Source organism: Camponotus vicinus, unplaced genomic scaffold (genome assembly GCF_025532165.1).
Source record: "Camponotus vicinus isolate PSW18456_S1 unplaced genomic scaffold, iyCamVici1.0 SCAF_12, whole genome shotgun sequence".
Taxonomy (NCBI): Eukaryota; Metazoa; Arthropoda; class Insecta; order Hymenoptera; family Formicidae; genus Camponotus; species Camponotus vicinus.
The window spans coordinates 9,218,792-9,245,125 of record NW_028141948.1 but is presented as its reverse complement, the minus strand read 5'-3'; the positions used below and the strand labels follow the sequence as shown (position 1 = coordinate 9,245,125).

The following is a 26,334-nucleotide window of genomic DNA, read 5'->3' as shown; positions in this document are numbered from 1 at the left end:
TACCTTTCCATTAAGTACTTTTTGAGTTATGATGCTTGAAATAATTTCTTAATTTTACATAAACCGTAAAATATCTTGTAAAATATTCATTTTTCGATTATCTTACCTTAATACTTTTATGTACAAAATAATGAGAGGAATCAATTGGTGTAAAGAAAACACATAGTTGTTTTTAAGAAAAAATATGGAATTGTTAATTGCAAATTACATATTTTTTCTTCGAAACAACTATGTGTTTTCTTTACACCAATTGATTCCTCTCATTATTTTGTACATAAAACTATTAAGGTAAGGTAATCGAAAAATGAATATTTTACAAGATATTTTACGGTTTATGTAAAATTAAGAAATTATTTCAAGCCTCATAACTCAAAAAGTACTTAACGAAAATGTACTTAATTATAGTGTTTTGGAAAGCTCTCGAGATGAGCTACAAGAATGTACAAAAATATATAGGATGTTCCATTTAAAAAAATTGAAGTGACCTTCACGTGACCTTCAAATGACTCTTCAAGGTCAAACCAATGATACCATCTTATGGCCCCCTCGAAACCATACAACTTTTGTCTAAAACATTTTTCTCTATCTTGCTTATTTTTCGAGTTATTTGGCTGCCTAAGTTAAAATGGGTCACCCTGTATATATATATATATATATATATATATATATAAAATATTTTATTATAATATAATTTTTTAATTATGAAGTTTTTGAATTGCTTCTCGGCCATTATTTGTAATTTTTTAATAGTAAAGTTAATAGTAAAATTCTTAAAATAATATATAAATACATAACATAAATCATAAACGAGCGTATTAAGATCCAATTTATAAAGATCTAATTTAAATAAATTATATAGGGTGATCCAAAATTATCTCGAATATTTTAGAGACCAATTCTTTATTATATTTCGCGTTTATCTATATTAAGTACTTGAATACTTAATATAAACTGAAGTACTAAACGATGTCTAAACCTTATTTTTTATCATAGCTGAAGTCCATAAATTTGATTGTAATATAATTAAAGCACGAAATACATGCTTTATTATTTCGCATTTGTCTATATTAAATACTTGAATGAGTAAACTATATTACTTAATTATATAGATTATAGACTGAAGTACTAAAAAATGTCTAAGCTACAAAATATATCCACAGATTTTGTCACAAAAAACTTTGTGCAATAGCACAAATTTCTGTCATTACATCTTTAACAAAACATTATTACATAAAAAATTTATGAGAACCGCACATTTGTGATATTGGATTACCCTATATAATAGAAAAATGACAGAATAAAGTTGAACGGCTGATATAATCTCAAATTCTAACGAAATCGATGAAAAATATTCCTTTTATAATGCCATAATTATAATTTACGAAGATCGAGAACAAATACACTGCCATCGGATGCCGATGCACCGACTTTATCGCCGCGACTATTCCAGCAAACTTCGAAAATGCCGCCTGTACCCTTGTAACTGTGCACCAATTGACCGCTCTGTTCAAATGACAAAAATATATATCAATACAACAATTCTACTTCCAATTGGTGGCAAATTGATAAAAAATCACAAGCTACTCACTTGAGTTGACCATATATGAACACATTTATCGAAGCTACCGCTAGCGAGAAACTTCCCATCCGGACTAAATGCTACACTATAGACTGGTTCGGTGTGTTTAGTAAGCGTATGTATACATACACCTCTCTCCACATCCCACAGTCTAACTGTAGAATCGAACGATGCGCTAGCCAAGGTCAAATTCATATTCGGATTGTGTGTGCCTGGGCCAGTCGGAGACCATTTGATAGTATATATTTCCTTACTATGTGCCTGTAAATCGTGTACCCACGTGTCTTGCTTCATAGACCATATTTTTAAACTCATATCGTCTGAACAACTGGCCAATAAATTTCCTTGTGGATCCCACTTGATTGCATTGACTTCGTTCTGCAAAACAAAGAAAAAAAGAGAAAATGAAGAAAACATATCTTGCACTTGAATAAATCGAACAGATTTGTTTCGATATATGTATACGCACTGTATGTCCTTGGAAGCTCTTGATAGGCTTATCCACATTGAGTTTGCACACATGTATGCACTGATCTGTGGAACAACTGGCAAATGATGTGTTCGTCTGCCAATCAACGTCCAAGGCAGGTGCACAATGAAAACTAAACTGTTGCGTACACTGTCCGCTTTCAGCGTCCCAAATGATAGTCGTTTTATCGACGCCGGCACTCAAAATATAATTGCCACGTTTGTTCCATTTCAATGCGAAGATCGGACCTTTATGCTGACCCAATGTGGATGCCAATCGTCCGTCGGTCGTCCAAATACGCGCGTATCCATCATAACTTCCTGTCGCGAGTAATGTGCCATCGCACTGCAAAAATTTAAAATGCATGCATTATCGCATTTAATAAGAAATAAGTAAAACTATATATTTGTGATCATACCTTCCAATCTAACGATGTAACGTCCTTATTACTCGGCACTTCCGTGCCTCCTTTTTGAATACAGTGACGTAAAACCAATTGATTGGGTGCTAGCGAATTATCCGACATGTCCCAGATGCGTGCAGTACTGTCACCCGAACCAGAAGCCAAAAGATCAGTAGTGGGATTCCAAGCACAAATAAACACTTCCGATTCATGGCCGCGTAATTTTGTGGCCTTACTGGCAGGAATTTCAACGGCACTTGCATTGGAGCCTGTCGTTGCCCCAGTCGTTTGTTCATCCACTTCCATTTCCGTTCCTCTATCGCCACCTCGATCATTATTACTTACACCTTCATTAGATGGGACAACTAGGGAAAGAGAGTATTTGTTTTTGTATAAGATTAAACTGTAAACATTTTCTCAATTACTATAATATTTTACATAAAACTATCTTGACATGATATAACTAAATGTAAGAAGCACTTATTATTCAATGTAATCACAAAAAAATAGAGAAATTAACTTCTTTTCAAGAATACAAATAATAATAGAGAGACAATTGCTATTACTGAATCACAAGCCACAATTATTATTTATTTTTAATTGTCACAGTTATTGTTTTGATATTATTTCTCTTCAATTTATTCATTAATGTAATCTATTTAAAAAGCTGTTTGCCACTAATTGACGGACAGATTGATACTGAGTTATATTATATCACTTTTGCCTGAAGTTTAGCAATAAAAATACATTTCTTTATAAAGAAATATACTTTTCAGCGTTACATCTGACAAAAGTGATATGTATTAAAACTCACAAAATGACCGTAATTCATAGCCGTCCTATTTTAATCTGCCTGAGTTATAAGGAGGTCTGAAAAATTTATCATTTTCTCAAACCAGGGTGTATCAGGCTTTTAGCAATATGTGTGTGTATTATATTCTATTTAATCATCTTCTGTTTCTATAATATCTTTTCAATAATTAACTCAATCTTTATATTTTCAGCTTAGTGCTATATGTACTCTGTATTATATATTCTAATTATTATAAAATATATAACAAATAGGTTACCTTCTTCACCATTTGTATCTTGAGTATCAACTTTGACCTGCTGTTTTTGTTGATTGATTTGATTCTGTCGAGTCGCAACGACATCTGGCATAACGGCATCAATAAGAGATAACGATTCCACCATTCTCTGCTCAGTACCATCTTCACCTATAGATATTTCTGCTTCTGTATACTGTAGTCCTTTTTGGAGTATAGATAAGAGAGCTGCTGGTGGTACTAAAGCTCCATTGATGTTGCTTTGTGAGATATGTGACTCTATACCAAACGTATATGCAGAATGTTGGAAGCCTGCAAGAGATAGGTTTAAAAAACAAAATTGAAGTGAGAAAACACAAATTCATTATGCTAAACTTAGCGAGTCTATCATGAGACTTATTTCAAATATGAAAAATCATATTAAATAAAGCTTGCAAATTTAATTTTATTAGATATAGTCGTTTTTTCTTCTAATCAAATTTGTTTAGAAATGTAAAATCTTACTGACTATTGAAAGAATGTAAGACTGAGATGAGAATAAATACAAGACAAAAACTTTTCATGAATAAGGCCCAGTTCCACAACTTACTTTAACCGAAGTTTAACTCGTTAAAGGAAGATTTATATTGCGTCCCAAATCCATTGTATCCAATCGGACGTCATACATCGGACATTCAACGTAATGTAAATCCTCCTTTGAGTTAAACTTCGGTTAAAGTAAGTTGTGGAACTGGGTCTAAAAGAGAGTAAGCTTTTGATAAAGCTGACTCGCTCAAAAAAATAAAAGGCTAATTATCTACATGTGTATAAAAATTAAGAAAAATTTTTCTTATAACGAAAAAATCCCAGCCGCTTCATTGGAAAAGTTATCTCGCTGTATGAGAGAAAGAAAACGGTATTCATTGAATTCGTAAATTACAAGGTTATGATTCAAGTCCACAATCGTACCGGATTCTTGCAGGTATCGGTAGACCAAAAAGTTAACCTCATCGCTGGAGAAGCTCATCGTGTTTGACATTCACGGCACTAGCATGGCATATTATGGTACCAAATAGTCTCTCGGTTTATTCGTACAAATCTTCCTTCTTGTCGAGGAAGCTACCTCAGTTGCCGCTTGTTTGCCGCGTCAAAACCAAACCCGTTTCACGAGCGTCGCGGTACGGTATCAAAAGGTGGAGGTGGGAAGGATCCGTACATACACAATGGGCCTGTTCTTTTTAGCTGCACTGCTGCACTAGTGCAATTAGTTAGAGTGAAAGAAAGTATGTTTGTCTCTTACCAACTTATTACACTAGTGCAGCAGTGCAGCTAAAAAGAACAGACCCACAGCGTCAAGAGACCACGTGACTAAAAATAAAGCTAGCAACAGAGAGAAGACTGAGAGGTGTCATGGCCCGCTTTTAGGTGATCCCTGATCCCTGAAAGCGATACGCCCTCTGTGGACCTTAAAAACATGCATCTAAACTACGAAGCCAAGGTGCACGAATGTTCTCAGAGGGTAACATATAAAGTGCACAATTTCTGGTTCTATTCCGTGCTATGTGTACAAAATGTCGGTAGCACCAGTGCTGTATAGCAAGGTGCTTACGTATATCAAATAAATTTTAATATATTATATAAATGAGAAATGACGAATATATAAATAAATATATAATAATAAATATATAATAATAATATATAATAATATATAATAATAATATAATATATAATAATATATAATAATAAATATATAATAATAAATATATAATAATAATATATTAAAATTTATATATAAGTATATATATATATATATATATATAAGTATATTACGCAATTACTTGTTTATTTAATTATTCATGTATATTTTAATTATATTTAAGCAATATAATCTTTTTAAAATTATATAATGCGATTATTGAACTTAAAAATTTATGATTCTTTTTGTCATCTTTAACTCATTTTTAATCATTTTTGTTTAGGTAACTTTTAAGTGATAAATAAAATCATGATGACGTCATAATGATGTCATTATGAGTTTCATGTTCTACCTGAGTAATCATCAAGCTCAGTCTTGTCTGGACTATGTAAAAATTTTTAGTAAATTTTATATTATACGTATATTTTGGACATTTTCGTGTAATATATTATTCCATGTAATAGATTATTTTGTATTAAGCTTCAAATTATATTTTACATTAACTTTTGTATTAAACTCTGTATTGAAGGAAAATAAAAATAAAATAAAAATAAATTTTTCCTCCTCAATGTATCTTCATTTTAACGAAGGCATTTGCCGAGTGAGGAGATTTGAGTACTCTAATGAACTTGAGAGCCATGCTGGCGGTAATAACATATATGCCATATAGACTATTCTTATATTTAAAATCATTTTAAGTATGATCTCAGACTGGCGTTTTATGATTCCGTTCAGTTATTAAAATAGTTGTATAACATTTTCCAACTTACTTAAGTTAATCTTAAATATAAAAATGGATTATGAATACCGGCCGTAGTTACTGGTAGGGTCACCCTTGCCGGACAGATCGAAGGGGAAGAGTTGGGCTAAGAGAGATACCAAAATTACATATATTGCATTAATTATATTAATATTTTTTAATTAAATGGAAGCAAAATATAAAATAATCGAGATAATATAAAAAAGGAATAATTCAATAATTTGAACTTTGAACATCTTTAACAATTTCTGGAAATAAATGGCTATAGAAGATATTTCCGACTTTATAGGAAAGAAGAAGCACCAAGTTAAGGTCTTACGATCTTGAGATGAAGAAATACGATAAACCATAATAATCCAAATAAGTCCATATATAATAATCGAGGAAGAAGATATATTAGATAGGAGTAATAATTGGAAACAAAAAGACAACTTACAGTTGTATGTAAAAAATCCTTTAATAATAATAATAAATTTTGTAATTATTATACTTTATTATTCAGTATATTGTATTATATAAACCATTAAGTATCTTTCACAAAAAGTATTATGTTATTATGCTGTTAAAACTGTAATAAAATAATGTAAAAATATTTACTATATTAGAGAAGAACATTTAAATCTTTTATATTTTATGTAAAGGAAGAGCCATTTGAAATTTTGCAAAATCTGTATTTTTCGAGCATCTTAATGCTTTATATATAAATTTTTTAGAAGAATAAATTTATGATTTAATAAATTTAATAAATTTTATACATGCATTATCAATTAAATTCCTAATTACTTAAAGATATCGACGAATATTAATTTATCGCTAAATATAAAAAAATTGATATCGTATAATATAGTATTTAAAATTATTTTAATATATAATTTTTTCGGGGAGAGAGAGAGAGAAAGAGATTTATAATAATATTTTCTTCGCTAAATTTAATTTAGCCAAAAGACTTAGTAAAATCAATTGTAAAATAAGACAATCATTTATAAAATAAGGCAATTAAAATTATTGAAACTCGTCAATACAACGATTTTACGAAGTTTGTAAACGTTATAATATTTGTAAAATATTTTTGTTTGTTACATTATGGATGTAAAGAATTTTACTTATCATAAATGTGAGTGGATTCGAAAAAATTGACGTGTGCGTACATTATATTATATAAATTTTGCCGAAATATGTTAATTTGTCGAAATATATTTATATTTTTCGCGAATATCAGATTGTTATTGCTTTCAAAAAATAATAAAATGCATCATTTTTAATTAAATTTATTTCTGATGTCGCAAATTTTATTACATTAGATAATTAGACGCCTTCTTGAAATATGAGGGCTTTGCGCGTCTCTTTTTAAATCATTTGTAAACGGCATAGACATACAAATATCTAGACAGAGCGTGAAGTCAATTTTCGAACGAGTGGACGATGCATACATATGAATATCGCCGCAATGTGAATTCTCCATTACTTGAAGTGGCCAATGAACGTAGCGTCTAATCTGCAAGAAGCATAAAACGTTGTAGATAAAAAGAACAGACTCTCTCATATTTTTTTTTCAAAGATGATTGTCGCCCAGTGAATCACTCGCGCGACAGACGAGGAGAGAGGTTGTAAATGGTTATCAACACGTAGCGAGATTTCACAGATAAGCGAGAGAGGATTCGAAGAAGGGAATCGAAGCGATTTAATATACCTTTTTCTCTCTCTGATGTAAACGCGACGCGCTCGAGGAGTAAACGAGGCGTATCGAGAGTGCCAAAGTAGCACCTAGTGAAAACTGTCAAAGAGCGAGTCTTTTTTTCAACCGCTCGTCCGGATATACAGACTTTGATGAATGTCTGAGAGTGATTACGATTCCGCGAACGAGTACACAAGCCTGATGGACGGTCACGTCGCGGAGTCTCGCACGGACGACCTGATCCTGGGCAATGATCGTCTGAGAAAGGCCCGCTCTAGGAACGTCAATGAGGAAGTAATTTTCATGAATATATTCCATTTCTCTCTCTCTCTTTTTATAATTACTAATAAATAAGGGACAAATTTTGAAATTGTAAAAAAAAAGTAAAATAAAAGTATTCTTTTCTCTCTCTCTCTCTCTCTCTCTCTCTCTCTCTCTCTCTCTCTCTGTTCCTCTCTTTTCAAATGGCATTTACTAACAATAATATTTTATAGGTGGAAAATGGGGTTCCTGAAGTACATATTGAAGCATCAGGCACAACTATCGCTAGGTCGAATAGACGGAGTGCGTCTGGTAGCAATAATCAAAACAGACTGAGGCATTATAATAGAGACGAGGAAGAGGAAGAATTGAAGTATGGCGCGGCACATGTGATCAAACTCTTTGTCCCTGTATCGCTGTGTATGCTGGTTGTAGTAGCTACTATTAGCTCGGTACACTTCTATACAACTAAAGGAATGTACTTGTAAGTTTTACCTCTGCACCTTTTAGTAATAATATATTTTGTTCTTGACATAAGTTTATCGGAGTAAACACACACAATTCTTTTTTTTTATCTAGAGTATACACTCCGTTTCATGAGGACAGCTCCGATACAAGTACCAAAGTTTGGCAGGCATTTGCCAATTCACTGATTCTCATGAGCGTTATTGTATTTATGACTGTGATACTTATCATTCTTTATAAATACAGATTTTATAAAGTCATACATGGCTGGCTGATTATAAGCTCTTTACTGTTGCTTTCAATGTTTTCAATTCTGTATTGCGAGTAAGTGTATACATAACATACTATTGTGAATTTATTATGAAATATTTTTAACTTTGATATTTAAAGAAGACTCATTATTTTTATATTTTCAGGCAGGTATTGAAAGCTTATAACATTCCGATGGATTTATTCACACTAGGCATAGGCTTATGGAATTTTGGTGTGGTAGGAATGATTTGTATCCATTGGCAAGGACCTTTACAACTTCAACAGGCATATTTGATCTTTATTTCTGCCTTAATGGCGCTCGTTTTTATCAAGTATTTACCTGAATGGACAGCATGGGTCGTGCTCGGTGTTATAAGTATTTGGGGTAAGATTTTCTCTCGTCGAAAATTTACTCTTCAAGAAATTGACGAATTTTATAGAATTTTTCCAACTTGCATTTAGATTTGATCGCGGTTTTAACACCAAAAGGCCCATTAAGAATACTTGTCGAAACAGCACAAGAACGAAACGAATCTATTTTCCCTGCTCTAATATACTCTTCCACTATCTTATATTCGTTTACCGTGACTTACGCTGGATATGTACAAGCGGCCACGATGGCATCTGAGGACACCGTGGCATCTCCTACGCGTAGTCAAGTGGATAATCAAAATAATCGCGCATCCAATGATACGGAAGAAGGCGGTTTCACCCCCGAATGGGTAGAGACTCACGGTAAAGCCGGATGAAGTATTAATAAAATATTTTCACGAGAAAAAATTAGTAAAAGCAAAGTAATTTATAAGCTTTATATAGATTACAAACATAGTAATTATATATTAAATTATATTTAATTCATCAATGTTTTAATTCGAGAAATCGAGTCTTTTACGAAACGTATCTGTAAAGAACGAAATTGATAATTCTGTTTCCACACGCAAGGTGAACGTAGCGCAAGGCGCGCTCAAGAAGTGCGCGAAAACTCCTCGAGAGAAGGCACAACGCGACAACAGGAAAATCGCGTACGATTCTCGCAGGAACAAGCGACAGTTACCGAGGAAGAGCGCGGAGTTAAACTAGGTCTTGGCGACTTTATATTCTACAGCGTACTTGTCGGAAAGGCGTCCAGTTATGGAGATTGGAACACTACCCTGGCTTGCTTTGTTGCTATTCTTATTGTACGTATTTCAAAATCTGATAGAATTACATTATTAATAAAATTTTTCCAATAAATATGTTTTTCTTCATACTATAGGGCCTGTGTTTGACGTTGCTGTTGCTAGCCATATTCAAGAAAGCGCTACCTGCATTGCCAATTTCTATAACTTTTGGTTTGACATTTTACTTTGCCACGAGGGTCATTGTCGCGCCGTTTGCGGATAGTTTAGCGAGCGAACAAGTGTTCATTTAAAAATTTAGGTATGATAAAAAATATTGTCTTATTATTTAGCATAATTTATTGTAGAATTATTTTCCGTGAGGGGACAATGCCCATTACTCACCCGTTTGGTATCACGTTTAATTCCAATATTTTTTTAATTTGATCTTTTTCTTTTTTTTTATTGTTTGTTTATGCAAACTCTTCTTTAGAGACTGACCCCTCTGAACCAAAACGTATCTACGTTTTTTTAATAATTGAATATTTCTCAAAGAATCCTATATATCAAATATACATATGGCAAAAATATGCTCAGAAAAAAAAAGAAATAATTTAAATTTGTAATATATAGAAGTAAGGTAGAATATAAAGAAAATAATAGAGAGGATGTAATTACTTAGTATTTTTCTATGCGAAGCGAGTTGACAAGACGCGCGTCGTTGTGGAACTAAATGGCACACGTTTGTCACAGGGATTATGTGATACACAAGCGGGAGAATGTGCGCTGCATTATAACAATTTATTGTACTCCGTTTGTTACATTTACAGAACATATAAGTAAAGTATCTCTCTCGAGTATAAAAAAGAAAAAAAGAAGAGAAAAGCGGATGACGATTGCGATATAAATTGTACATGAATGTGAGGTAATGTCTCCGTTTGAATAAGTAATAACTGCCTCGTTATATATACGCCTTGATTAATATGCAATACGCACCTTTCAATGGTGTTTGTGCTCTATAGCGCGCAGAGTTTTACTATTACTAAAACTATATTAGCCAGGGTGATTTCGCATTGGGTTTCTTCACGAGTCCAGTTACACATATACACAGCCATGGAATAAATACTTTTTTTTATCATACTACAGAAAAGCATTTATTGTGTGGCGCTTATAGATTTTATTTTAATATACTAAATAATAGTATCTTTTCAATGTTGAAAGTGTTACTCTTCTTTATATATCTGATATAGAAGAATACAAGGAGAAATGTTCTGACTATGTAACGAAGAAGCAGTTCTATGCATTATTTTTCAAAGTTTCTTGCATATAAAGTTTTTTTTAAATATATATATATATAAATTTAATACTTTAATCATGCGCTTTGACCAATTTGAATCTGATCAATCGTCATTCACAGCAATGCGGCAACATTTTCCTAAAATCGATAATTATCAAAAACTTTGGTTTAATAATATTGAAATAAATGCTGATGCCTGCATAACGGTTCCAACTTTAACGATAGTTTGTTATTTCCTTGCACTATACACATTTATATATATGTAACATATATTATATATATATATAATATATATATATATCTCTCCTCGCGGAACCGGAAGAACTTTAACAGCGATACGATATCTCTGTTAATGCTTGTAATACATTGCTAACTTTACAAGCTGAAAATTATTATCCTAATGAAAAGCTTTTTCAATTCGCTAGTGGATTTTTTGTTACTTTGAATTTGCACATAAAACGTTATTCGATGCACAAAGTAATTTTTCGGTTATAATGAAAAAAAAGATTACTACAAAGCGTTATGATCGCTGTTGTTGATAAATTTATTATGTAATTTACATCTTTGTGCTTTGTAACGTAACCAGAATGATATAAGATAGCTACAAGATTTTTGACTATAATATCGAAGGAAGGTACACTTTGTGAATTCTATTGGGAGAAAGACATTAGGAAAATATCTGTAAAGGAAAAAATAAGTCATACTATGACGCGATATGTTTCATCTCGTCCATAGATGATTTTCTCTCTCTCTCTCTCTCTTTGTCTCATAAAGAATATATGACGTTACTCTCCCGTTAATATCTTTATGTGCTTGTCCACGATAAGCTTGCAACGCGCGCACGAGACAGTATCGGTAAAGAACGCTCATTTTTCTAAAACCAGTCTTACGATTAGCTAGTTAAGCTTTTGGAAGCATATATTTTTCTAACAACTAAAAAATTATGCAGAACGCGTCATCTGACATTTGTATCTCAATTATCTCGATAAGTAATCTGTAATACTTATTAAACTTATAATAGTATAGAAGATTTCAATATTTTTATTCTTAACAATATTGCATGAATTTCTTCTAAACTTGATATGTAATTTAAGAAATACAAATTACAGATATACAAATGTCATGGAGGACTTGCTCTGTATAAATTGCTATTGCACTAATATCTCGTTTGCTCTAGCGGCTGCACTTTTATAAATAGAAAAGAAATGAAAACAAATACAATGAATTATAAAGGTCGTATTTGTTCTCATTCACAATAATGTTTTTAGCTAGTTCCATATTTGCCGCTCTCAAACATACCACGTCTGAAAAACGGACTGAACTCTAACAAGGATTGCTTATCTATGTTGCTGAGATTGCCATTATATTTGTACAAGGGCTCGCAGTGCTGCAATTCCGAGCAAACTTGAATTAATCGGCGAAGGTATTCTTCGAGGCGTTTCCGACGTTGCCTCGCTACGACCTCGTATTTTGGAAAGACCTGACGTGGAGGAAAGCGTATTGCCGCGACCTATATGATCAAAGAATCCTCGTGAGAGCAATTATACTGCGAGTATAACTCACGATTATAAAAATAGCCCAAATCACAGTTGTCTTTCTTTTTTTAAATTAATTAGATTTTTCTGTAACTTATTTTAAGGACGTATTTTTAAGATTCTTTTTTTTTCAAAATATACTCACATTTATTAATTTTTCTTTCTTTCTCTCTCTTTGTATAATGATCGAAGTTTATTTGAAATTAAAAATATAAATATACAAAGGCCATATTCTCAAATTCATCTGATTGACTCGATGCTCCTGTGATTTACGCCACTTTTATAATTACGTTGCAAAATATAATTGAGCGATAACGTACCTTACTACCGTACTTTTGTCGCATCGATGTATATAACTCCCGGAATCTTCTGTATCTGCGCAGCAACGTCCAACTGTCGTCCTGCGCCACGACTCGTACCTCATATTCATAGTGGCTGGATGCGCCAGCTCCGCGTATCACGTACGACGGTATACTGACAATCATGTTAATCACGCAATCGCCGTCGTTCGCTATCAACGATGGCAAAGATCTCGTGATTGTCAGGGAATACGGACTACTCAAGCGATCACCGCGATTTTGGCTCTGCACAAGAAACAGATCAATCAGACGAAATCATCTAAAAGGAGAGAAAGAGAGAGATGACGATAACTTACTGTCAAATAAACGGTTGAGTAACCTCGACCCGAGGATCTTTTAGAGGCTAACGATTCCGATAAAGTCTCTTGATCAGTATTAGTATTAGGCCTGTTATTCCTGAAAAGTTGAGATCTGGTTTGCGCTACCGTTAATAAAATGGCGGAGCTATTATTTGTAGGTTCTACAACACTACAGTAAGCACTTGGTTCGTTTTGTACATCGTCCTCGTTGATGACGAGCCTATTACCGCTGCCGCCGCCATCGTCGCCGTCGTTGTCATCGCATTGGAGTTGCCTGGTGGAGTGATTTTTTCGTTCGTTCTCCAACAGCGACACTTCCAGTTCGATTTGCCGCCTCTGCAAATCCTGTAGTATCATTATCTGCCGATTGAGATCCTCCTTCGACGAGGTGCCGGCGTCCAAACATCTCATCACCATCATCCGCTGACGCGCGATTCTTTGGTTGAGTCTCTTCATCGCTGGATTTTGTTGTATCGGGGACTCTAGCGAATCCTGAAGCATGTTCTCCGAAATACCAGATACCGTAAGCGGCTTCCTCTCCTCGTCGCTCGTCGATTCCATGGTTTTATTACTGACGTTCATTATATTTTTACTTTCTACTTCGGATGAATTCATATCATCGTGCGTTAAGTGATCATCTTGTTCGCAACTTTCTTCCCGTTCCTCGAAATTTGCAGTTTCGTTCTTCACGATATCGCTCATCTGCATCGTGTTAGTATCTTCGAAGGCTATACAAAGTTCCGGGGAATCAGCCGCCGCCGTATGGAACGTCTCCACGGTATCAGAACTCGGTATACTCTGCGGCAATAAGCCTGAGACGATTTTCCTATTGTTCGTTTCTTGGAAAAGGTTCGAATCGCAGCTAGAAGCCGTTCCGATGCAACAGTTTAACGAACGATCATCGTCCGAGGACGCGGGTAGAGCACACTTCAGATCCAGCGACAGGCTCTGTTTCCGCCGGACAATCTCCTGAAGCTGTTCCTGAGTCCGTTTGGCCAGCCGCAATTTCTTCTCTGTTACTTCTTCGTCACCCATCTAATAAAAATCCATAATGTAAGCACATTGTTTTTGCGCAACGCATAAATTCGTATTCTATGTGCATATACTTCTGCCTTAAATATCTGCTTTTGCCTCTTTGCGATCTCCATGAGCTCCTCTTCCATCTTGTCCACCTTACTCTGATGCTCATTCAGAGACTTGACCTTGCTTTGCAGCTCATTCTCCAAGGCAGCTAACTCTTTCTTCTATTCGAAAAAATTATGTTTCAGGAAACAAAAAGTGAAACTCTAAATCGAAGAAACGTGCTTAGATCTTTACTCACGTGATGATTAACCAATTCCCTGACGGTATCGATGCACTTTTCATCATTGAGGCTGGACCACGACTCGGGCAGACTATCATCGCTACCGCCACCGTTATCCGTCTGAAATACATTTCGCTTCACATTCTACAAACTTATATATGAATCGTCGAGGTCGGATTTTTACTTAAACAATCTAATACACACTCGGAATATTTTCATCATTTTATTTATTATGTACTCATAAGAAAAGGAGAAATGGTGTACAAGAAAAAAAATGTATGTATATATGTGTTATGTCATTTGCGCGATGATGAATTATTAGAAAAGAAAATTATACGAAAAAATAATATATAATGCGAATATACATATATGCATCGCGTCATTTGCAATATGCGTGCATGTTACAAACTTGAAGTTACTCTGTTTTTCCTTTTGCGATGTATGTTCTCACCTTTTGCCACTGATGCTGATAAGTTTGCGCACGTTCATGACTGTTGACGAGCTCTTGCAGCTGTCGATGCTTGGACTGCAATAATGTGCGCAGATAGGCGACTTCCCTACACATATTTTCTACCTGGTACCACACACAACACATACCGATGCGTTAACAAAAGAGATAAGTAACCAAAGATAATTCAAAATCAAAGATGAACAGATTCGCTTCAACATATATCTTTACATTGGAACGAAAAGTTAAATTAAAATTCTATGACGCAGAGAATGAAGCATTTATAGCTGTACGAAGTAGCTGCTAAAGATTGATAAAAATAAAACGCACGGTTTTTTGTTTTTTTTTTTGTCGAGCGCAAAAATATCACCTTTTGCTCCATCAGACTGATTGATTGATATATAAGATACTTTTAGCGTCATAATATGTAAAGAATATATATATATATATATATATATATATATATATATATATATATATATATATATATATATATATACACATTTATATTAATTTTGTCCTTGTTCATATTTTTACAAAGCCTACTCGAGTAAAATGAATTAAATAAATAAATAACAAAATATAAATGTGAAACAAATAAAGAAATAGCAAGTGCAGTTTTTACAATACGTGTTATTTCGAGAAAATGATAAAAGTTTTCCTCACCTTAATTAATTAGTATTCGAAATTGTGCACATGCGGACGGATTCCCGAGGTGCGACGACAACGAGTTAATGAGAAACTGGGTTTGTTAATCGGGAATATATCAAGTCGATCGAGTGCATAAAATCTTTTAAAAATTATGTGAGAAACAGAGAGAGAAAACACAATGAGAATGCGTGCGAATTGTTGTTTTGTGGAGGATCAAACGCCACTTTTTGTATGAAAAATTTATTAATCAACAATATATCAGTATATAACAATAATTAGTTCTCTATATCTTTATATCTCGCATAACAAACCCATAGACTATCCCATATATCAACCCATATTTCTATACAAACAAGCCCAAAAGATATGTACATACGTTTCACTCTATAACACATTCTCTACTTAAGTATACAACATTCCAAGGAATGCCATCTTTGTGTCCGGCAATATCTTTTCAGCACTAGCACTTTTTTTGTATAATCGGCGGCTTATACATGTAACGTGTAAACACAAGCAATTCGTTAACACATGAACGGTTTGTAAATAATACGTTAATTGTAAATAGGCGCAATATATCCGAGGATTCCTGGAGAGAATCGAAAAATAATTTCATATAGACACTCTCATATAGATAACGAACGCAAATCTCATCGCACACGACGATAGGAAATAGAGCCTTCTATAAAGGATATGTACAACATATTGATAGGCCTGGTAGACATCGATAGACACAATACCGTGTATCTTAATCACAAGAATTTTGGTCTGGATCGAAAATATTTCGCAAAATTGATTAATTGCATAGTCGAGACACTCGCAGATGTTTGTCGGATGAATCGTGGCATCTCACACGTGTGAGACGAAAACGGAACACTATCGAGATATCACATGTTTAACGGACAAACGTGCGAGTAGATGATGATGTTGCCAGACAAACAAATAAGGACAACGATAGCGACAAGGACGAGATAGAATTGATACTTGATCGAAATTACATTCAACTCCGGAGGCGCGTCCGAGTCACTTACTTGCGTCATTTCGTCCCGTCGCTCTTGCTCCAGAAGATGCCGGCGCGCGCGCAGCTCATGCTGACGCGACTCCAGGGATGCGATCGCGTCTGCCCATTCCTTCCATTGCGCGCCCCATTCGCGTTCCAATTCACGCTGGGCACCTTCCAACGCTTCCCTCCTCGCAGCCCACCTCTCCTCGCGCTCCTCTTGTTCCCTCTGCAGAGGGAATACAATTATTTAAAGTTCAACGTGAAAAATCGAGGTACTTTACTCACGAACCTTGAAATCTTCCTTCTCTTTCAGAAGCGCGGCCTTTTGCTGTTCCAATTCCCCGACAGCCCTGAGATCCTCACTCGAGTTCACGAGATTATCGCTGGAGCAGGAAGCATGCAGATCGGAGACACTCCAGCTCAAGAGCGATAATCTCGATAGATTGACGACCGTCGATTGTAGATTGCCATTACCCGAGCCGCCCTCCTTCCGGAGCTTCGCCGCCTCGGCCGGATCGTTATATCGAAACATGTTGTTCCTGCCAAGGAGGATGATGCAGCCTTGCGACAGTCTCGTTGGTTTGTCCACTTGAGCAGTATTGATCCAGCAATGAGGTGAGAGCGGATGCAGCGTCGCAACGCCGCTGTCCAATTCGACTATGCAATGTTCCGACTCCACATCCGCACCGGTCAGCACAATATCCTATTTATTATAATTCAGTATAGTCGATATTTGTAATTGTTTCGTTATCAATTAGCGATTAATGACTTTGATCATGAAAATCTTGATTTCATTTGAATTATTTATTATTAGAGCAATTAGCACAATTTAAAAAAAAGGCATCTATACTTTAACTTTAATACTTTTATTAATAAAACTATCAACGCGTCAAGTGTATCAAATATCCATTTAATTATTTATATTGTCACCTGAACAACGGAAGCTTCCTCCGTGCCGACTAACGTTTTCCCTTCCTTCAAATGATACAATGTAACGCCGGTACTGAGTAAATCGTCGTCGATGCCAACTAGATGCGGCATTTCCGAATCGAGAACGACACCGACTCCGCTTTTCCGTAATCCCAGCGCTTTTTGTTCTTGCAAAATTTGTTGCGTCTCTCGCCACTTTTCAGTCCATTCTTCGGTTAATACCTTCTCTTGTTCTTGCTTCTCTTGGATTTGAGCCAACAATACTTGCGGCGGTCTCTCTACGCTCTATAAAAAAAAATAAAAATTGGTAAATACATTTACCGTTAAATAGTAAATTAGCGAAACTTGGAAGGAATATGCACTGGCACAATTTCAGAATACTTGCCATATTCTTATCAATGAGAGACTTTAATTTCTCTATCTCCGCTCTGAGTTCCCTGATAAGTTTTACGTTTGCGTCTTCGTTGATGGTCGGTTTGTTGATAATATTTTTCGCACGATTAGCGTATCTAAGTGTGCTGAGAGTATCGTTGTAATTACATTCCGCTGGACTGATAGTCGCTATCATGATAGTCTTAGAATTGCCGCCGAGGGAATCCTTTAGCAGCCACGTGAGCACGCTATCCCGATAAGGAATGAACGCATTCCGCTTTGAGGCAGATGCGTCACCGCTCGCGGAACTTAATTCCGAGAGCGTGGATATCACAGTGCCTAAAGTCACCAAGGACTTATTGATGTGCGCGCCTTCCTTCAGTCGCTGACCTGTCGCTCCGGTCGCGTTCGCACGCTCACTAAATGAAGAGAGAAAAAGAGAGAATAGTGATTTTTAAAATACAGTCGCTTAAACGCACTTAGCGCGCGATATTATTTTGCTTCGTTTTTCTTTCTCAATTTTCTCTCATTTTTGCCCGGACGAAAATTGAAAAATAATTCGACTTGCTGATGCTTTTTTTTTCGAGACTACCTTCCGGCCAAGTCGACAAGGTGCACCTTGGAAACAGTCTCCGATGGCATGTTGCCTTCCGAGAGGCCGGCTTGTACGAAGGTTATCGTAAAAATCGCGTGACTCCTGCTACTCACGTCGTTCATCTTTGTGCTGGCCGTGGTCCTGTGCGTATTACCTCTCACCATGCATTCCTGAAACGTGAGTAGTCTGCCGTTTATTGATCTTGCAATACAAAGATATGTACTTGTGTTTATAGTGTGCAGAATTTATTTTACAAATTATGTATTCTCTCTCTCTCTCTCTTTCGTTTACTGAAATTGCAATACTGAAAAATTATTTCACATGAAATATGTAATTATGATTATACATTTATTTTATAAATTAATAGAATAGAAATTAATAATTACAAAATTATGACTTTCGCAATATATTGCAATTTTTATTACTATTGCAATTTTTTTATAAATAAGAGAGGCAAATAAATAAATCATCCCATTAATAATAATAATATATTCGGATACTTGATTTACCTGAATATCTGAATAATCATAGACGAGATGACACGACAGATCTTGGACGTAAGGCCCTCCCGTGGGATGTTCCCGTACCCTCAACGAGTGGGATTGGCTTTGGTCCAGTCTGAGCAAGTCTCTCACTCTCTCATTATAGATTTCTAGGAACGATACTTCCGTTCTGTACGACGCTCCGCTCTCCTTTCCGGCTGCCATTCTAGCGAAGAGCGTCTTGCAGATCCGTGGTATCAACCCCTGAGATTCCTATGCATAATATAAACATAATAATAAATTTATAATAAATTGCAAAAAAATGCTAAAGGAAAATTGCATAGATAGAATCTCAATGCGTTGCGCTTGCTTCATAAAAAGATGGAGAAAAAGTTAATTATAAAATATAATATGAATACTATTTGCAAAATTTACAGATTTGTAGTAATTTTATGTGATTGCTTTAATTTTATTTATATTTTCTTTTTTGTTTTATTTTTTTTAAATTTTATTTGATGAAATATTGATGCTTCTTCCATCTGTACTAAAAGTGACTGTAACAAAAATGGTTTTTTGATAAATTAAATGGTTACATTACCGGTGTGCCCATCATTGTAAAGGTCTTCCCGGATCCTGTCTGACCATAGGCAAAAACGCAGGCATTGTAGCCTTCAAAGGCACTTTCTATTACATCCGTACCAAGATCGTAGAAAACCTAAATAGAGAGAAGGCGATTGAATCTTTTCCTTCTCGATACAAAGTACAAAAGAGGTATCTCGCTTTAATGAAAAGAACGATTCTTATCAGTTATCATTCAACGACCTACCGCAATTAATGCATTATCATAACAATTATATAATGAACGTTTGGATAATGACATCTAATTAAATCATAACATCCTACGTCATGATTGTACCCGCACATAGGCTGGAACGATTATTACAACAATCGCATATTATGTCGTCTCGCACAATAACGAGATATCATTCTATTTACGCTTTGCACTATGCTTGAACACTTAATTTTCTTTCATCCGCGTGTTACGAACATTTGTCGGAAATAGTGCAACTTATCAATATAGCTCACGATATTATAATAAACAGCTGTTGGAACGTATCATCGATCTTACTATGATCGCTGCGCTTTGTATGTAATCTATCAGCTATTAATCTCGCAGTTATTTCATTATTTCTAATCTTTCTCGTATATTGTGTATAATTTATTATCGGTACAATTATATAATAATATAAACTGACAGTGTAAATATAAACCTCGATCAATCCATACGATGACATTTACGCGAATATTTTGAATGTTCACGATCCAATAGTTTTATCTTAAATCGCGAAATTTCAAATAAATTATTTTTATTTTTTTTTGTTTCAGCTGAGAAAAACTTGACACGAACCTTTTCTTGGGATGAATAATTTTCATCGTTCGGATCAAAGGACCAGTAGGAGTGATCGAACGTGAAATCTTTATACTTCCTCCGGTCGATATCTCTGCAGTTATCCGGTGTCTGTAAACAATGAGTCATTATTTCAGTAGCATCATAGTATCGTAGTGCAGTATTTCGTTATCGCTACATTAATGTTAAAGTTCAATTGTCATGAAGTCGAATGGAACAGAACACTAGCGATTATTTCAAGGAGGTGAGCAACGAGATCAATATAATCTAAATATATGTTTACATGAAATTATATGATTATATATACTATTTGAGAAACATCTTATAAATTCATTATGTTTAATTATATTAGTGCTTTCCACGAAAATAAATTCAAATCGTCCAACTAGCATATACATATATATTCGCGAGAGCTGACTGCGGTATCAATGATGTAACACGTGCATTCCTCAACTGCAGTCTATATAATTGATGAAACATTGCTGGGAATTTCGCATTGCATTTTGTAAAGAAAGCGAAAGTATTAGGAAAATAATTAAAAGGTAACAGAAATTTTCTCACGTCTCTCAATCTCACTTTTATAATACAGCGTGTTTTCTATGTTTACATGTGTCATGCGGTCGGAGAGCGATCTATTATTAATTTACATAATTCCATATGCAAATTTCTAAATCTCATTACATATGTAAAGCTTGAAATTTGGTTATTTTATGTGTAAATTCCTATAAGCCCGACTGATCAGCGCTTATGAGAGAAAATTTAAAAATGTAACATAAATCTTAAATAAAATTCCGATCTCGATATCCATCATAATTTTTAATTTTAATATACGATATGCACATTGTGTCAATTCGATCAGCTCGAATTTTATCAGAAATCGATCAAATGCGGTTTGATGCCAAGGTTGCGCTTTAATTCGCACTTGCTAGCGATTTTCTCGTCGACAGCGATTATTCCCCGACGCGGGATTGGCCTTCTTCTTTTATTAGAACGAGAAATTGTCCGCGGATAAGAGTTAATTGAATGCGGATAAAATGTGAATTAATATTATAGAATGCGACACGACGCGGCAATTACTCGTCGCAATGCGATTGCTGCTTGTTGCGGTCCAGCAGCGATTTTCGCACTTTCTCCTCACCGCATACCGTTATCCTTCAGAGGATTCCGATGGTCGTTGGTAACGAGACAGATGCATCGAATGTGGTTGAAACAACTTTTTTTCGTTTCATGAGTAACTCTCCGCGAAAATTTATGCCCCCATAAATCTAAGATAACAATATAAGTAACTATTTTATACAATAACTCTCTCTTTTTCCATCGTTTACCTAAAAGTCTCAATTTTAAAAAGAGCCAGAATCGAACAATCATCTGATTTTGTTTTTAAAAAATCACTCCTCTTTTAATTATTTGCGGGATATTTTTAATTTAAGTAATATATTTTCTTCTAATGGTTTGTTTGAAAATAATATATATTTCCTAGTAAGTAACTTTGTTAGGTAATAGCTTTCCATTTCCGTTTTCGCGCGATCAAAGATATTTATCAGAGACCGCTCGATTAAAGGCGCATTTTAATAATTAAGACTCGGCAATTCGTTGAGTTCATTCGAGCAGAAATTATGACACTGAACTCGCGACGCATTAGACGGCCATAGCGAAATATAAAAGATTGTCACGTCATAAATATTCGCTTAGAAATCCTTTAGAAAGTCCATTTAAGGTCATTATTCCTCGGTACTCGCGGCGCGAAATAAGCTCGTCCATACATTTGCACATAAATTATACATCTAACAATTTGCTAATAATATAATAAATTTTGTACTTCAAGCTTTTTTTATATATTTCAAATATAACACAACGCACATATGTATTTATTGAAATTAAATTTGGCTATATTTCGACATAATTTGCAGTGCATCTTTAAATCAGATAATTAAAAAATCGGTAGATTACAATTGTAAATTGAAAATACTATAAATAATTAGATCGTGTGGGATCCAAGCTTATAATATCGCAATCCATTGTACTATCATAGGAAATAAAATTTGATATCGCGATATAATCGCACATATGATATAACAAATTTATGATATGGACATTTTAGAAACGATATGACAGTGATGATGTAATCACGCTTATATCATATACGCGGACGGATCTTCGGTTTATAAACAGAACCAAAACGCAAATACGTGCGATAAGAACCACTTTTAGCACCAAAGGTGCGTACAACAGGTTGACATTCGCCTACGCATTACACATCTAACGGCTATTTTTATTACTCGAAGCCATGACAATCCTTTATATTTAATATTCGAAATAACTAGAGTAAACAGTAGATTCCAACATATAATTTTTTTTAGTAACTCGAATTAAAACAAATTCTACTTGAAAATTAAGCATAATTTAATCATTTTTCCGTAAAAAATCTAAGCAATATTAATATCTAAAAAATGCTATACCGATAAAAGATATTGAATAAAATAAGAAAATATTTTTTTAAATTTTTCTCTAAAATAAAACATTATTTAAAATTTTGTTTTTAAATCGAATGAAATATCACTAAAAAAATGTTTAAGAAACTGACAAATGATATTATTATCAAGAGAAATATAAAAACATACGAAAAATGGTCAAATATTCCTTCCGGATTGTAGACAAATAAAAGAAGAATTTAATTTGGTAATTTGTGCCAGCTTTTTCTCCGCTCATACATCTTCTTTCTTTTATTCAATATATACATCTTATGAAATTGCGATTTTACAGTTAAAAGCGACCGTCTTCTGCTACGTAACGATTGCATGCGATCGTGAAACGAGATTGAAACCGGCTCCAGTGATTCTCGTATTTTTTATTTTTGCGCTTTTGTCACGCTTCGAATACGTAAGCGGCGATGCAAACTTTCGAGTTTCGTAGGAATGAAATATTTACGATATCTCAATTATTTAAAAAAATGTTGCACGCAAATATTGGAAAATAAAATAAATAAAATAAAAAAAAACATGTGATATTTCGATAGAAAAGAAGGAAGGATAAAATGCATGTGAGATTGTCTACCTTGGTATTGAAGATCCGCGTCCTCTTGCCGTCCATCTGCACAATCAACTTCTCGTTCATCGCCACCTCCCTGCAAAGCAACAACAACAATGTGACACGCATATTATCCGGCACACAATCTTCCGTCTTTGTCTTGTTCGAAACTGGAAAAGCCACGAATTCGAAAATCGCCGAGAAACACGCGACGTTTGTAATGCACTCCAGTCGATACCACGATGACATAACTGTGTCATGTGCTGTCAATAACATCTGTTCGATGTAGCGACTGGTTTTGAGTGTTGCTGTCGTTTCTCCAACTTTTTGTATAGGTGAGGAAGTAATCGAATCTGTTGATTTCAAACAGAACGTTGCTCCGAAACTCATATTTCTCAGAAAATACAAGTGACATTCGACGTTATTAATACTATCGTATAAAGATATTTTATTGCCACTTTGTGTATATTTCCTCTCCTCAGAATATTGAATATTATTTTCACAATTTGCAAGAAAAAAGACTTAATATTGCACACTTTTAATATTTTCACGATAAAAATCTTTGTAAAATAAACGATCAATTAAATATTTTCAATAATATCTGTCACTCACACTCTTTTAGTTCAAAGCTTTAGCTCAAAACTTGATTTAAAGCGCAGAACAGTTAAAATTTGTTTTTCCGTGCTTTGTATACTTAAAAGAGTTAGAAAATAACAGACAATAATGTATACAAAACAAACTTAGCGGAGAGGAAAAGGTGATTTTACTATAATTTAAATCAAAACAAATGTGACAAAAGTGAAAATCTAATTTGACAGAAGGCAAATAAATTATTTGTCTTTTATATACGACTTTAATTTTTTCTGCAATCTTTACCTTATTTTTATTTGCAAAAAAATTGAGCGTGCAAAGTAACAGCAAACACATCGAACTCGAATGATGATGAGTCCATTGTCGATGACTTGGACCGCGCGCGTGCATCCTTCATATAATATCGGACAATGATTCTGTCATCGATAATATCCAATGATACGCCGTCATCTACGAGATGTTATTGACCGCAAATTAATTGCGTAATGATATCAACTATAGCGATGCAAACAATATGAAAATCTATACATATAAGAGATCTAAAAGAATCAAGAAACTGCAATATTTTTTTCTAAATCATTGAAAATTGCTTTGCAGCAAATTTCGGCTAATGCAACGCATTAACGCATCTTAAATTCACCTCATTTCCACGAGTTGACGTTAAAATTCGTACTAATTCATACATTCAGCGTAAATCAACATATTGCTTACAGAGTTCATTCTACAAATCTCTGATCGATCTCGACGTTCATTTACGTTGTATTAATTTCATGCATCTCTAGTCGAGTTCGCGATCGAATCGGATGAATTCGGACCCGAGGCGAGTCGTCGCCACGATCATTTGGATATTCCAGCACCGAGCTTGTCGGAGAGCACGACAATGACAAGCATGACGTAGTCTAAGCGACTGCTCAAGCGATCTCTTCACTTGGCGAACACGAGGACCTAGACGAGTCCGGTGGAAGAGACGAGCTCTTCCGTCACCTCGAGTCACACACGCACCTCTTGTTGAAGGGTCGAACTCTCACGGCCACCTTCACAGAAGCCATGGTTCCGCGAGGAGGAGCGCATGGGGCCAACGGAACAGGCGGTCGCTGTCACCGTCCTCTGCGGCGACGTGATACGACGAAGGCACGCCTTCGGCACGCGAATAGCGCGCGACGACCCTACGGCGTCGCGTGTCTACGGAAGACGCTGGCGTCCTCGTCGAATCTCGAGCTCGAGCGCGTCCAGCAACAGCGACATCGTCCCTGCGTGTCATACGCACGCTCGTGATTCACGGACGACCGCGAGTGACTGCTCGTGTTCTTGGCTGTGCACTCGCTGCTCGCTGCGTCGACTCGAGCCGAGCCGAGCCGTGTCGAGCCAGGCGAACGCGCATGCGTGACTTCCTTGCACCTCGATCGCGAGCGGATTCTAGCCGCTCGAAGGCCGTTCAAAAGCACTGCGTCGCCTGGAATTACGCACAGAATTAATATTCTCTGTCTAACCTCGGAGAAAGAGAGATGCGCGTCCAAAGAGTGACATGCACACCATAGAATCAAAGAAAGCATCGTATACAGAAATATACGAATGTACAGATTATGGAAGCATGACAGATTTGATAAGATAAACCGAGAGGAAGATCTCGGTAACTTTTAATTTCTATATCCTCGGTGAAGCAACGTATACAATTACCTCAAATGTATAAGTGATATCCAATAGATTCGAGTCAATATTTTGATATCGATATTATTGACGGATGCAACTCGGTGCGAGCGAGGGCATCGAGCGGGATAAGGGCGGAGAAGTGGCACATGACGTGGATCAGGGCGCTTCTCTCAAACAGGTTTACGCTTCCTTCGCGCAGTGACGTCATAGCGGTCGCTCGCGCCCGCGCGAACGCAAGAGGCCGCGCCGCCCACGCGGCGAGGAACGGGGAGGGGGAGGGGGGAGAAGAGGAGGCGGGAACGGTGATCGCTAAACCAAATCGCTTTGCGGTTTCTCAACGCGTAACGGCAGCCACGGCGAGAATTCGCATCGTCTTGTTGTCCAGCTGGTGATGATCACGCTTGACTGGGCACCTCTATCCAGGACACCTGTCCGCTAAGACGTTCACGTGCTATAAAACGACGTAGACAGCCAAGTAATGAATTAATAAAGTACGAGAGACCGAATCACGGGTCGACAAACCTCTTGACATTTGGCGTTTTTGCTCGCGTTATGTCTTGGAGGTAATTGACAGGTCGTTGAATCCCAAAGGAATCGCTGCGAGGAATGAAATTTTTACACGGAGCGATCATTAGAGATCATTAAAGCCTTCGTTTTGCAAGGAAGATAGCGCTTGGCGATGGCCTTCGAGTGAAATTAATAAAC

General features: G+C 35.5%; 3 protein-coding genes across 11 annotated transcripts; 1 reads left to right on the top strand and 2 right to left on the bottom strand.

The window, feature by feature from the left end:
• Window positions 1-1,161: 1,161 nt before the first annotated feature.
• On the bottom strand, window positions 1,162-4,729 carry LOC145963007 (F-box-like/WD repeat-containing protein TBL1XR1). Its single transcript, XM_083084575.1, has 6 exons — window positions 4,446-4,729; window positions 3,522-3,809; window positions 2,467-2,816; window positions 2,049-2,393; window positions 1,589-1,957; window positions 1,162-1,503 (listed from the first exon to the last, which is right to left on the bottom strand). The coding sequence occupies exons 1-6, from the start codon at window positions 4,513-4,515 to the stop codon at window positions 1,372-1,374; spliced, it is 1,554 nt and encodes a 517-aa protein (XP_082940701.1). The 5' UTR covers window positions 4,516-4,729; the 3' UTR covers window positions 1,162-1,371.
• A 2,755-nt stretch (window positions 4,730-7,484) lies between these two features.
• Psn (presenilin) lies at window positions 7,485-11,198 on the top strand. 2 transcript variants are annotated; one of them, XM_083085682.1, is made up of 8 exons: window positions 7,486-7,901; window positions 8,102-8,352; window positions 8,448-8,657; window positions 8,750-8,970; window positions 9,048-9,320; window positions 9,528-9,763; window positions 9,841-10,004; window positions 10,513-11,198. In XM_083085682.1, exons 1-7 carry the CDS (start codon window positions 7,764-7,766, stop codon window positions 9,994-9,996), a joined length of 1,485 nt encoding a protein of 494 aa, XP_082941808.1. In that variant the 5' UTR covers window positions 7,486-7,763; the 3' UTR covers window positions 9,997-10,004; window positions 10,513-11,198. The 2 variants fall into 2 exon arrangements, with proteins under 2 accessions (XP_082941809.1, XP_082941808.1); XM_083085683.1 differs by lacking the exon at window positions 10,513-11,198 and having other exon boundaries at window positions 7,485-7,901.
• Window positions 10,465-26,286, bottom strand: Klp98a (kinesin-like protein 98A). Of its 8 annotated transcripts, none has more exons than XM_083085680.1 (18): window positions 26,152-26,286; window positions 25,657-26,080; window positions 24,982-25,432; window positions 23,416-23,485; window positions 20,362-20,472; window positions 19,552-19,668; window positions 18,981-19,226; window positions 18,469-18,641; window positions 17,890-18,295; window positions 17,505-17,789; window positions 16,864-17,277; window positions 16,603-16,800; window positions 14,927-15,049; window positions 14,494-14,595; window positions 14,279-14,413; window positions 13,170-14,207; window positions 12,835-13,098; window positions 10,465-12,489 (listed from the first exon to the last, which is right to left on the bottom strand). In XM_083085680.1, the coding sequence occupies exons 3-18, from the start codon at window positions 25,026-25,028 to the stop codon at window positions 12,244-12,246; spliced, it is 3,975 nt and encodes a 1,324-aa protein (XP_082941806.1). In that variant the 5' UTR covers window positions 25,029-25,432; window positions 25,657-26,080; window positions 26,152-26,286; the 3' UTR covers window positions 10,465-12,243. The 8 variants fall into 8 exon arrangements, with proteins under 8 accessions (XP_082941806.1, XP_082941805.1, XP_082941802.1 ...); XM_083085679.1 differs by having other exon boundaries at window positions 14,279-14,416; window positions 26,152-26,285; XM_083085676.1 differs by lacking the exons at window positions 24,982-25,432; window positions 25,657-26,080; window positions 26,152-26,286 and adding exons at window positions 24,265-24,429; window positions 24,691-24,915 and having other exon boundaries at window positions 14,279-14,416; window positions 23,416-23,741.
• Window positions 26,287-26,334: the final 48 nt, after the last annotated feature.

Excerpts from the sequence above, each read along its gene's own strand:
- Klp98a (XM_083085673.1), bottom strand. The coding sequence starts at position 23,778 with ATGAGTTTCGGAGCAACGTTCTGTTTGAAATCAACAGATTCGATTACT. Across the intron at positions 14,417-14,493 it reads GGGAATTGGTTAATCATCAC|AAGAAAGAGTTAGCTGCCTT; the intron begins GTGAGTAAAGAT and ends TTTTTCGAATAG. Across the intron at positions 13,099-13,169 it reads ACTCAACCGTTTATTTGACA|AGCCAAAATCGCGGTGATCG; the intron begins GTAAGTTATCGT and ends TTTCTTGTGCAG.
- Psn (XM_083085682.1), top strand. The coding sequence starts at position 7,764 with ATGTCTGAGAGTGATTACGATTCCGCGAACGAGTACACAAGCCTGATG. Across the intron at positions 8,353-8,447 it reads ACAACTAAAGGAATGTACTT|AGTATACACTCCGTTTCATG; the intron begins GTAAGTTTTACC and ends TTTTTTATCTAG. Across the intron at positions 9,321-9,527 it reads CGAATGGGTAGAGACTCACG|GTGAACGTAGCGCAAGGCGC; the intron begins GTAAAGCCGGAT and ends TCCACACGCAAG.
- LOC145963007 (XM_083084575.1), bottom strand. The coding sequence starts at position 4,515 with ATGTCAAACACGATGAGCTTCTCCAGCGATGAGGTTAACTTTTTGGTC. Across the intron at positions 2,394-2,466 it reads TTACATCGTTAGATTGGAAG|TGCGATGGCACATTACTCGC; the intron begins GTATGATCACAA and ends AAATTTTTGCAG. Across the intron at positions 1,504-1,588 it reads TTCATATATGGTCAACTCAA|AGCGGTCAATTGGTGCACAG; the intron begins GTGAGTAGCTTG and ends TCATTTGAACAG.